Source organism: Pomacea canaliculata, linkage group LG13 (assembly GCF_003073045.1).
Source record: "Pomacea canaliculata isolate SZHN2017 linkage group LG13, ASM307304v1, whole genome shotgun sequence".
In the NCBI taxonomy this organism is placed as follows: domain Eukaryota; kingdom Metazoa; phylum Mollusca; class Gastropoda; order Architaenioglossa; family Ampullariidae; genus Pomacea; species Pomacea canaliculata.
The window spans coordinates 17,196,565-17,209,443 of NC_037602.1; the positions used below are offsets into that span (position 1 = coordinate 17,196,565).

Genomic DNA, 12,879 nt, shown 5'->3' on the forward strand with positions numbered 1-12,879 from the left:
TGTCCACTCGCAGTACCAACCTTCCAGTCCACCCCTAGCTTGCTAGTCGCTTCTGGCTACTGTGTCCACTCACAGTACCAACGCCTTCCAGTATTTTACCGATCTTTGATGTTTGTTGCGCCGTTCTCCTCCGTTCAGGTCTCTACTGACGAGTGTGAAGATGATGAAGACTGTGACTGTCTCACCTGTCTTTAACTGTCACCGACCTCACGCCTTCCACCAGCTACACCCTGCTATGTCCCCTTGATACCCTGGCTATAACCATGGCAACGAAAGCAACTCTTTTGTTCTTCAGACAATAACAGCCCATTGGATATCCCATGAGACCCGTTATCAACCATCTGGCCCAGAGACTGGTGCTGCTGCAGTCGCCGCTGGTTTGTTGCAAGCAGTGCAGCGACCTGTACACTCATGACATTTGACAGCCTCTGATTAAACTGGATTGTAAAGTCCTCGAGTCTGGCAGATGCTGGAGAAACAAGCTATAGTATACAAATGTACTCATTATTATTATTAAGCGAAGCAAAACACTCCAGTATCAGTCTATAAACATTTCTCACCTCTTCGTTTTTTTAATACATTATACATGTGGAAAGGTGGAATTAATTACAAGTCTGGTATTACAGACCTTTTGATACAGAGATCCAACTCAACTGTTTTGGTAAACACTACATGGGTCATGAGCCCTCGTTCGAGTTTAATGATGGGTGAATCATTGTTGCGGATGTTTGTCCAGTTGCAGTGTTGTGGCGGATGTTTGTCCAATTAACGCCATTGCAGTATTTTACGAGCTTTTAGTATGACAAGTTTTATCTCTGTTTTACAGATTTCATATCAGTTTCACTTTTTTCATTTCAGCTCCGTCGCCTATCCTATCGACTGTTGAACGCTCAAACAGAAGGATCGGTGAACTGCAGCATGCCCCTTCGTCGCCACCTTACTAAGTTGGTCTGTGAGACGAATTTTGGGATCACAAGTTCAGCCATCTCACGGCTGAAGGAACAGCTTCCACTTGGATCTTAATCACGTGACAGGAGGAAACCTCGAGCCCTCACTGACCTTTTCCGAACCACGGATTTATCTGCCCTCGTGTCTGGTGACCTCGATGTCAGCACACGATGGTGGTTCTCTGACAAGCGCGTGGTGACCCATCATGAAGACCTCATCCAGACCTCATCGGTGATCCTTGATATCATCGTTGAACTTCAAGAAGAAGCAGGAGAGAGGAGGTGGCCTCAGGTTTAAGCTTGTGAGTGCTGCCGAGTGCAGCCACAAAGTGGCCTGGCCGTGGCTTCGTTCCCAAGGTGCATCTCGCGTCGTCGAGGCGCCATGAAGATGCTGGCGAGATACGGGCTGGCGGCAGCGGCCGTTGTGCTGCTGCTGCTGTGCCTCCGCGTGCTGCTGCAGCTACCACCGCTCGACGACGGGACCGTGGGACGAGCACGCGGCGACCGCCGCCGGCATGGGGTCAGGAGGGTCAGGGGGGTCAGAGAGATGTGGAGCGGAGGCACGACGGGGTGATGCGGAACAACCCGCTGTTGACAGGGGAGATGGGGCGCGGGGTCGTGCTGGCCCCGGAGGAGAAGGCGCGGGGGACGCGGCGCTGAGGAAGTACAATGTTAATGTGTTGGCCAGTGATCTCATCTCACTCAACAGACAGGTTCCGGACTCAAGACCTAAAGGGTACTCACCGGTCTCTCTCTCTCCTTCCCGTTCCCCCTTTTTCTTTTCTCTTCTGTCATATTCTCTTATTGTAATCTCCGGTTTGCTATTTTTGTTTCCTTTTCTATTGTATCTTTTTTTCTCTTTTCTTTGCATGGTCTCCCAAATCTTTCAGATCATTCTTTCTCTTTCCCCATCTGTATGTGCGCACGGAAGTTTCTTTTTAGTTTATGTTTGCATGCTCGCTTCTTCTTTCAAAATTGCTTCTGATAGTCTGTCTGCCTCCTGAGCCTGTGTGTCTTTATCACATCTCTCACCTCAAGAACACATCGAACAAAGTACGAACTCGATTATTACACAATGATAGGGAGCTTGAAGTGCTGTCCTCAACAAAAGTGGTTCTGCAACCATCATCGTCCATTCTCTTACAGATGCGAGAACCTGCACTACCCCATCGACCTGCCCACCACAGCCGTCGTGATCCCCTTCCACAATGAGTGGCCCTCCGTGCTCCTCCGCACCGTGCACAGCATCATCTCACGAACTCCGCCCTCGCTGCTGAAACAGATCATCCTCGTCGACGACGCCAGCGACCTCGGTAAAGGCTTGCCTCCTGTCGTCCTCTGTTCCTCAGCAGCGATGTTGTCTCTCTTACTCTTTCGTTCTTGGTTATTTCGCTAAATATTTAATTCAATATTTGTTAGCGGGAAATGCCCGGATGTGTTGAAGTAAGTTAGAACTGTGCTCATTAATAAGAGAGGATACCGCGAATGTTTCAGTAATCACAAAGGCATCTCCGTTGTAAGTGTGACTGGAAAATGTTAATCAGTAATAAATAAAGGACAGTGTTACTGGCTCGAAGAAAATAAAGTTTTGCCAGAAAATGTTATGGGTTCAGAGGAGTAACATTTGATTGAAGACCCAATTTTTAATTTACTAGTACCTGAGTTTCCTGAAAAAACTTTTGTTAGTAGCACTGCCAGATGATTTCTAAGTGTTTAGTACTTAATTATCGGTGGAGTGGCCTTTCAAGATAAGCATTTAACTGATTTTCAGTTTTGAGCACACAGTTACCCGGAGAATAAAATATTAAAATTTCATATCTTGGAAACAAGTTGAACTAGAGAAAAAAACTTGGTGTCATTGAAATCAATATGAAAAAAAACCCCCAACGTATTCATCTCTGTATTTTTTTTTCTTTTTGTTTACTATTGTTTCAAAACTTGGCTTAGAGTACTTATTCACTGTCTCTTAGTTCGTTTTCTTGTTGTTTCACTATAGAGAATAGATTGTGAGAATAGATAATCTATTTTCTCTGGTTTCACTTAGCCACCGGCAAGTGCCCTTCTATTTCTCTGTCTAAACGCTCGTTTCTTTTACTATCTCCTAGTTACTTTCTCCTCACCACCTTGGGAAGCGCTGGTTTCTTTAGCCGGGTATGTTGCTGAGAACTGCGAAGGATTTAATGAGTGATTCGGTCTGAGCCCAGGCAAAGGTTAGGGTGGCGTGTGTCACACATTTGTTTTAGCCAGAGACTAGGAGCTTTCGAGGTTTAGGGGGAAAGACCACCAAAGGACCATAAACCCGATAAGTTGTGTCGCTAGCGATTTGGAGTCCTGGGGCCGTGTTCATGAAGTGTGGGTATGTGGTCGTCCCGGTTACACCAAGTGTAAGATTCTAGTCGCAGTTTTAAAGCGTACTCCGCGGAACCTATGGAACTAGTTATATATAAATCAGTTGAAAACTTGTCAAGAGGAGAGTAACAGTAGGCAATATCCACAGGATGTGGACAGTTCGTCCTAACTGCAGGGACAAGACGGTTGTCCTCGATGGTGGGGGTGTGGAGGGAATGACTTTGCCCAGGGAATCACGTGACGAATACCGCCCCTGGGCTGTAAATCGTGTTACTGTGTGACAGTATCTTTGCCCACGTAGACAGAGTGTCGAAAGGAATGATTTATTATTTTCGGTAGCGGTAATATAATCAGCTGTAGAAAGTGGGTAGGGCCAGAAAGTAGCGCGCGCGTGTGTGTGTGAGAGAGAGAAGTTACGAATGAAGTGAGTGGTATGATACTTTTGATGTCTGCTGATGAGTGTATTCATGATTTCTGGTAGAAACTTAATTGTGAGGATGGCAATAATCGAGCTGGCCAGCCGTTTGCCTGCCTTTTGTAACATCAGCTTAGCTCCGGTTACAAAACAACCCAGAAGAATCGAACAACTGAGTAGGATCTGCGAGAAGGAATCTGACAAAAATTTTGTGCTCTACTGCTATGTTGACCAAAAAAAAAAAAAACAAACAAAAACAAAACAAACAACAAAAACCCGAAAAAAACAACAACAACAACAAAAACAAAAAAAAATAATAAGTTATCAAGAGAACAAATGTCCTAAGTTAACTTTGCGACTCATGTTCAACAAAAAGTTGCTCCCCTCCCTCCGTGTCCTATGATTCAGCTGAAGTCAGCTCCTCCCTTAGTGCCACTTCCTGCGAGTTGCAGAGATTTCTGGGATTGTATACTTTCAGCTGCCCTCAAGGAAGATCTGGACCTGTATCTTCAGCAGCACTTCCCAGAGAACTTGGTGAAAGTGGTTCGCCTCCCTCAGCGGGCCGGTCTGATCAGAGCGAGGCTGGAGGGCTTTCGTCACGTGACCACGGAGGTCGTGTCCTTCTTCGACAGTCACATGGAGGTCAACGTGGACTGGTGAGAGTTTGTGAGCGCCGACTGGTCCCGATATACTGCTTGTCATGTTTGGTTAGCTCATCAGTCACCTTTTGTTGGACTTGGGGAAAAGAGCGTCTTATTTGGGGATTTTTTAAACTAGTTTTTTTTTCTATCTTCTGTCTCGATTGCCAGCTTCCCAGTCTATCTTGACTGTTCATCCATCCGTCACTTCATCAACTTTATCTTTCGAACATAATTGTGTTTCTCGGGTTGGCCTTTAACTGACTATGACAAAATAATCCGTGTTTACGAGTTTGACTCCTTACCCTTTGATCAGGTTGCAACCGCTGCTGGTGGAGATCAAGCGGGACCGGAGGACCGTGGCGATGGGACACCTCGACTACATCCAGCCCGACACCTTCCAGTACTCCTACGTACCCGAGTACCACACCCGCTACGGCTTCGACTGGCGCCTCGTGTTTTTCGAGACCTACTTCCTGAAGTCACAGGAGAGGGGCAAGACCGTCTCCGACCCACTTCCGTAATTAACATCAGCAACATTCACATTTAGTGTTTAGAGATAATGTTCTTTACAGTAGTCACAGTTCACATTTACCTGTGTGTAGCTTGTAGATGTAAACAGGACCTGGCCACAGAGAAGTTGTCTGACATTGCTTTCTTACTTTCATTCCCCCATTCGGCTTCCAAATATTTTTTCTTTCTTTTTTTGTCGTCACATTATTCTTTTTTATACAATACGAAAATCTCTGAATGTCAAGCAACTTGTTTAAAAAAATATTAACATTACCTGCACCAAGGAGCGTTGTAATCAGGTGTAATCACATGACAGGGGTGTGGTCATGGTGGGTCCGGCCTTTGCCATCAACTCGGACTACTTTCGCGAGATCGGGACCTACGACAGTGGCATGAAGATCTGGGGTGGAGAGAACTTGGAGCTGGCCTGGCGGGTACGTGTTGGCCATCTATCCCTGCCCTGTGTATGTCTGGCCTGCCTTCCTGCTTCTTGTCTGTCATTCATTCTGTCATTCATTCTGTCTGTCTTTCTGTCTGTCTGTCATGCCTTTACCAGTTTTCTGTTTACCTCGATCTCACTTTTTTTTTAAAAAAAGGGAGAAGGAGTGAGTCATTTTTTTTTTTTTTTTTGTTATTAGCTTCTATTTCAGATTTGTGCCTTTATTCTCTTTTTTTTTTTTCGCTTTTATCACAGATATTATTCTCAAAAGAGCAAGTTATGTGTGTCTGTCTGTGCGGGTCTGTTTTACTGCCTGCTTTTTGGGGAAGAGGGGAGTAAGTTCTTCGACAATGTTTTTTTGTTGTTGCATATTGGGTAACTAATACAAAGTAAATCTTTTCAATTCATTGCTTAAATTCCTAAATGTATAAAAGGTCTTTTTAAGCTCAATATTTTCTTTTGTCTCTGTAAGATTATTTCTCGTTGTGAGCTTGTTCCTCTTTATGTTGTGATTGCTTATCATACTTCGCAACCACAGCAATGACAATTGAAAACTACGACTGGTAAGTGCGACATCTTTATGTTGTTACCTCACCACTAACGGATCGCATTATTTGAGAGGACCCACTTTGAATTTCAAATGGCAAATGCCCATTTGGCCAAGCAGGACGCCCAGGTGTTGGCTCCGCTCTCTAGCGACTCCGTGTGTTTGGCCTGTGCTGCTGCTGACGTTGGTGGGGCTCGTGGTGTGTTTGGATAGCGGGTCCGGTGCGTGTGGTTTGTGTGGTGCAGCGGTTGACCTTTGCTCCCTCCTGCTTGTCTAAAGCAGCGTGAGGAGGGACTGATTTTTGTTTTGTTTTGTAAACCTTGTTTGCACCCAGGTTTGGTTGTGTGGTGGTCGCCTGGTGCACCTGCCGTGCTCCAAGATAGGTCACATCGCCCGCCCGCAGCCCTACACCTTCCCGGAAGGCAGGTACGAGACAGAGATTCACAACTACAAGCGAGCTGTAGAGGTCTGGATGGGGCCTTATAAGCGCTTTGTCTACGAGCACCACCCGAGGATGAAAGTGAGTTTTCGTGCGTGCATGCGTAGCAACTTGGAGAGTTCTCAAAAATATTATCTCAGACTGTTTGTCCTCGTCATGCAAGGAAGTTCCAGCATAGCTGACCTACCTTTCCATTTAATTTTTTTTTTGGGGGGAGGAGCAGGGGATGGGTCTTTTATTTCGTAGTGGATAATTAATTAACGGATGGGTTTTGGAGGCTGAAAGTTACAGGTTACTTTCATGTCGCCTATATCTGTTCAAGTTGGTCTTTAGCGATCATTCTTTGCCGTACCATTGTGGCGATCATTGACAGACTGCAGCTCGTGTTTGACTTGACAGGAGCTCGATGTCGGCGACCTCACTGAGCGCCTCCTGCTGAAGAAGAATCTTGGCTGCAGAAACTTTTCGTGGTTCTTGAAGAACGTGTGGCCAGAGCTGTACCCGTACAACGACAACGCCACTCACTGGGGTGGGGTGGGTATTTGAAGACTATCCTTGAAATAAAAGTTTGTGTGAATCGGAAGACTGTATCCTTTTTTTTTTTTTGGGGGGGGGGTAATTTTCTGTTGTCCTTTTTTTAGGGGTGGGAAGGGAGTGGGTAGTGGTGGTTACATCATTAAACTGAGGTAACTCAGAGGACAGTCTGTACCAGGCAGGCTGGGTATACACGTTGCAAGTGTTCAGACACTGTAGTAAAACCACGCCATTACCAAATATAGCAGGCTAATTTTTTATTTGATAATTTTGTACGGTCTACGAATGAATGTAATAAATATTCTGATGGCCCTTGGCAAAAGTAGCTGATGAAAGATAAGCCTGTTTTTCTCTGCCTTGGACAAGCTACCTCCCCTGTGGATAGTCAGGCTGTAGGTGAGTGCACGAAACTTGTTTACAATGCAGTAAGTGTCGTCACATCATTCTTTGCCCACAGGTGACCCATCTGAGTGAAACTTTGTGCCTGGACAACGGCGAGTTTCTCTTCGTCGGACCAGAACCGTTGCGGACCAAACGCTGTAACTTTAACTCCTTTTCTCAGGTAGTGTAGCACCTGTATAGTGTAGCATCTGTATAGTGTAGCACGACAGTTTGCCGTGCGGGATCAGACATTCCATTTTCAGAGTTTTTTTTTTTCTTTTGTTTTCTTTTTCTTTAAATTTTTTTAGTTTTTTCATTTTTCTTCTTTCGCTTTTCTTTTGTCTTTTGTTTCATTCTTTGTACTTTTCATTCCGTTTTATCTATTTTTTTTCTTTCTTTAGATGTTTCTTTCCTGTCTTTCCTTTTTTTCTTGCTTCTTTTTTCTATTTCTTTTCGTCGTTCTTTTATCTGTTCATAACTTTTTCTTGTATTTTTTCTTTCTGTCTTTCATTGGTCTCTCTTTTTTTTTCTTTTTCTTGTTTTTGTGTTTGTTTTTGTTTTTTATCGAGTAGCGCCGAGTGAACTGTAGAATGCCTCTTGCTTCAGGGTTTCTCACTAACGACCGACCGCCGCTTAAGGACCACCCTTCAATGTGTAGGCGTGCAGGAGGAAGGTGAGGACATGGTTCCCGTCCTCATCACCTGTAACGACGGCGCCGTCCACACCTGGATGTACACACCTGTGAGTGTCCAGCTTCCCTTCCACCAACCCTCTACACTAACCCTCCTCTCCTTTTGAAAGTATTGCGGAAGATGTTAAGATATGAATGTGACTGCGGTGAGTAGTTAATTGAGACAAACACTGGCGGCAAAAGAAAATCATTGAAGGCTGGGTGACGACCACAACAGTAATGATTACAAAAATGCTTGCTAATGTCCAGCTTATTGTCGGCGTATGTATCTGTTTCAGAGTAAACAGCTCAAACACGACCAGACCGGCTTGTGCTTACAGCTGATGCAGGGGCCCAAACTGGTGATGCAGGTCTGCAGGAATGGAGAGGACTCCCAGGTGTGGGAGTTCCGAGAGCAGGGCGACCCTACCAGCATAGCTGACCTGGAGGTCGATCAGGCCCAGCGCCATAGGGAGCGAGGCGCCAGCATGGAAACCAAGTCCCCCGTGCAGATGCTGTACGAGTTGGAGCAGCAGATGAGGAACATGAGCCTGAACTTGCACCAGCCCATCCTTAAGGACTTTACAGCGCTCGCTGCAGGCCAAGTCAGACAAAACTTTGGCACTCCCGAAGGTGAGGGTCAGAAGATCCACGCGGCACCAGGCAACAGGCAACATCCAGAGATCCCAGGGGCTGTGGGCCATGATAAGCCAATATCGAGAGATCTCATTTTCACCCCGAGAAGGCCACGACTGGGAGAGGGGGTTGCCACATCAGCATCTGCGACAGGGCGAATCGCTTCGAGTAAAAGAAGACAAAGTCATGCGTTGGACTGGAAGCGAGTGGACAAGGTCTGGAGGTAGCCGGTCGAAGAAGGGAGGGGCAGGGAGCATGGTCCTGTGGACAGACCGCGGCAGCAAACACCACAGCATGCACACCAGGTCCACGACCAGCGGCAGCCTGATCATCGAGTTTGGAAGCCACGTTCAGCGAGATTTGGCGATGACATTGTCGAGCAGGATGTTAGATAATTCTTTGTGACATCGAAGAAGTCTGCAGCCACCATTTTGTTTGGGTCTTGTTAATTCTTCTCTGAACATTTCTGTCTTAAAACATATTTAAACAGATTTGAAAATATTGACATTTAAATTTGGACTACTGTGTTCCCTTGTAATGCATATTTCAAAACTAAAAAAACTCATTCAGGCGTGTGAAATGGTGTTCTGTTTTGGTAACCAAATGTGACTTACTTGGTTCTGTCGGGGAAGTCTGTAGCCATCATTCTCTGTGGGGATTTGTTAATTTTTTGTGGCATTTGGAAAGAACATGACCAATATTTGTATGGGCCTTGGAAGCTCGTGGACAATCCTTGTTCAGGTCGAGGAAATTTGTTCGCAGAGGATTACTGGAATTGGTAGTCGGCGATCTCTAATGCTACACCCGGGCATTCCAAGAAACCCAGAAAATGGCTGTTCTATATTCTTGATAGGCTTTTAACGTCTACTGGCATCCAGACTGTTGAAAGATAATTTAAGGAATCGCATGCATCGATGATCATTGGATAAAAACGAAACTCGTCCTCGTCTATGAGAAGCTCAAAGCTTCTTGACAGCACTTTTACCCCCTAGGTACTCCTCCCCCAACCCGCCCCATTCCTTCCTCCAAGCAAACAGACGAGTCGACTGCATTGTGGGCATCGTGAAGTGCCTTTCTGTTCTCAAGAGATGGTTACAACTTGACAACAGCAATTTTATGGCCTAACCTTTATTTCTTTTAATGAACGCCTAACATACTGCAAGGGGGACCACACTGATGCTTTCCTCACAGAATTCATCGTGGATTTTTTTTCATGTCCCTCAAAATATTTTAAAATCCTTATTTGCCTTTTTCGGCGTTGTGAACGAAGATACTTAATTAGCTTTCATTGTCTTTTTCCTAATTTCTGATTTTATTGTCGAGTATCACAAGGCATCACAAGCAGCAGACTCCGTCCATGACAGTAGAATAGCGTGTGCATTAAGAATTGTGGCTCCTGCGTGTCCGATGCATTTCACTGGATTTTGAACTCAACGGACAATTCATCAATGGATAAATGGCTGGCCAGACTGATGTCAGTCGTGGGATACATTCACGCCAGTCGTCCTTTGAATCACTTATATTTCTTGATGAGTTTTCGTTAATGCTGCATGAAACAAGCACCAAGTCTTTCTTGTTAATTGAACATTCTTGTGACTTGCAGCCATGCAAGACATTTCTGTCACGTGACACTCAAGTGATCGTGTTCACCAAAAGGCGCTGGTCGAGAGAGATGCGTATTCTGTGGAAAATAATAGCTCGGTGCTCACGTGCTGGTGGCAGCTAAATGTTGGGCTCTGTTACCATAACTACAAGCTGTGTATTGTACAATTAATTGAAGTACATTCGCCAGTGCCGTTGACGAGGAAAGAATGTCGATTGTACCATTAAAGGACTTGAGGGTCTTCAGTGTCTGTGTCATCAGCCTGCTCTTGCAGACCTATTGCCTTAAATGAATACCTTCCATTCTTGCCTCGCCATTGACCGAAGTCGATGACCAGACTGTTAAACCAGTCTTTGCCGCTTTGGTTGTGTGCAGACAATGTGATAGTTCCTGGGTGTACATTCCTGATATGTGTATCAGTCATCTTCACTATTCATTAGCAAAGGAGCGAACACAACTTGCGCCATCCATTGTCAACATAACCTGCTTAAATCCTATTGTGTACTGATTCTTTGGTCCAGTCAGTTCATGTCACAGAATTCCAGCTTTGCAACTTTTGTAATTTAAGAACAGGGTATCAAAGGATGGTATATATTTGTGTGAAAAAACTTTATTCGTGTAGATAAATCAAAAAAAGGGTCAGTCCTTATTTTATGAATCAAAAGAACGCTAGTATCTGAATGCAGGTGTGGGCAGGTGGGTAGGGACGATGAGTGGAGGCGAAGGTGGGAAGTGGCTGGATCGAAGATGAAGGTAAGAAAATGCAACGATAGGAAAACCTGATTTACTCGCTGTAGGTTAAGGAACGAGCGCAACTCTCTGAACATTAATAATGTCGCAGAGAGCATGATACATATGAACGTTTGACACTCTGGGATCAGGGGGGTTAAAAGTTTATTTCCTTCAGCTGGTACTGATTGATGCAGAAGGCAATAGGGAGATGGTGGTTGAACATTATGCAACAACGAAACTATTCTTTGGTGGGGAGGGGCGAGTATGTCTTCAAAAATGTTGTGACTTTGGTGTTTATGGGGAAGACAAAGTAAAATTGTGCTTAGTTGATGGAGACCGATGTTCTGAATTATTCCGTTCAAAGCTTTGGGTCGTAAAAATATTATTTTTATCACAACTGAAACCGCTGAGAAGACATTAAACTTGGATAGTAAGAACAGGTTGCAACAAAGCTGTCTTGTAGGAGCAGGAGCAGAAGCAATGGTATTTTTAAAATAAAACTAAGGGTGAAACAATGGCGTCCTGCTAAACTTGAAGAGCGATCATCTTTTGCTAAACTTAAGGTGGAGACCTTTGTGATCCAGGATGACAGTACCTGTCTGCTAAGCACAGCCACTGCTTTGACTAGTACCCTTCAATGCCTGTAACGAGAACTCATTGTCATTTTATCACTTGACATATATTGTACAGTCATTTAGTTGTGACATGGAAGCTGACAGTTTGTGTTATTATTTGTGTTATCGTCATAAATCTTCGCAGCATCGCTTGAATGGCGAATGGTTGAGATGAACTTTTTTTTCGCAAAAGGGGGCTTATTTTATGTGACAAACTCTGATCGTCTGCTTGTACTTGATGTGCTTTCATTTGAAGCAACAATGTTTTACCGTTCTGTAGAAATCCATTTCTTTGTTACTTATGTAGAAAGTCTACCGAACACAAATACGGAACCATAGCACAGTTTTACATGACAAATATAACCACAAATTTGCCGAACACAGTAACTAATTCCACAATAGGTCTTGTGAAAGAACGTGTCGAGTAAATGCGGCCTTAGTGCTATTGTGACCCTATTTCCGTGTTTTGTTTTGTTTTTAATTGTGACATTTTCCATGTATTATTTTAAAAATTGTGACACTATTTCCATGGGGTTTTTAAAAAGTTGTTTGGGGTGTTGGTGGATTTGTGTTTTACGCCGAGCCAGCCACTAAGGTTATATCACAGCAAAGCATAGAAAGAACAGCGTCCCTGAAACGAGATCTGAATCCAGGACAGTCAATCAATCAATCTCCGCATTTGGTGACAGGCACTAATTACCGTTGCGCCACCGGGCCGCGCGATTTATGATGTAGGTTTACGATCTTGTGTCACCGACAAATGATAGATGTTGGTGGTTTTTTTACATGCATCATTTTAATTGCACCGTTGATATGAAGCTGTCATCTTTTGATGTGCTTGAATAAATATGACAATTCCTGGTCCAGTCTCAAGAATTTTGTGAGAGTGAGGGGTCGATGTGTCGGCGTGTCCGCGAAACGCTCTAAGGCGAACTCCCATCCGACGCAGGTTTCGGGGTATCGGCTGCGATCGTCTATTATTTGCTAAAAGGGGTGAGTGGGGTGGATGTTAGTTTAGTCCTTGTTACTCCTCGAGGAGCATAGGGTCGTGGTGGTTATATGGGTTGGTTTACTAGGAAAGTGCTTCAACCTTGCGGCGATTTCACACTACAGAGAGAGATGGGGGAAGATCTAAACCCCGACAGATGGCACAGAGAATGTCCAGAGACGAGATGTAACCTGGAGGCGCTCACTGCAGTGATGACAAATGAGTGTTTTAACCACTACACTACCGGGCCCCCCGGTAATATGGGCATCAAAACCGTTAATATTTATGGTAAGCCACTCCATGGGTCCAGTCGACTTTTTTCGGAGGGAACAGGAGGTATGTTGACGTTGCTGAAAAACACCAGACCTGTTCCATTTTTTCAAAAGAGGGGAGATGTGTTTATGTTAAGATGCAAGTGTACGCGACGGGGAAGT

General features: G+C 44.7%; 1 protein-coding gene across 1 annotated transcript; it reads left to right on the top strand.

Annotated features, from left to right (window-relative positions):
• The first annotated feature begins 960 nt into the window (after positions 1-960).
• LOC112554295 (inactive polypeptide N-acetylgalactosaminyltransferase-like protein 5) lies at positions 961-9,062 on the top strand. The gene is made up of 10 exons (XM_025222019.1): positions 961-1,683; positions 2,094-2,260; positions 4,190-4,367; positions 4,666-4,869; positions 5,179-5,296; positions 6,183-6,368; positions 6,687-6,821; positions 7,279-7,383; positions 7,809-7,943; positions 8,172-9,062. Exons 1-10 carry the CDS (start codon positions 1,463-1,465, stop codon positions 8,733-8,735), a joined length of 2,013 nt encoding a protein of 670 aa, XP_025077804.1. The 5' UTR covers positions 961-1,462; the 3' UTR covers positions 8,736-9,062.
• Positions 9,063-12,879: the final 3,817 nt, after the last annotated feature.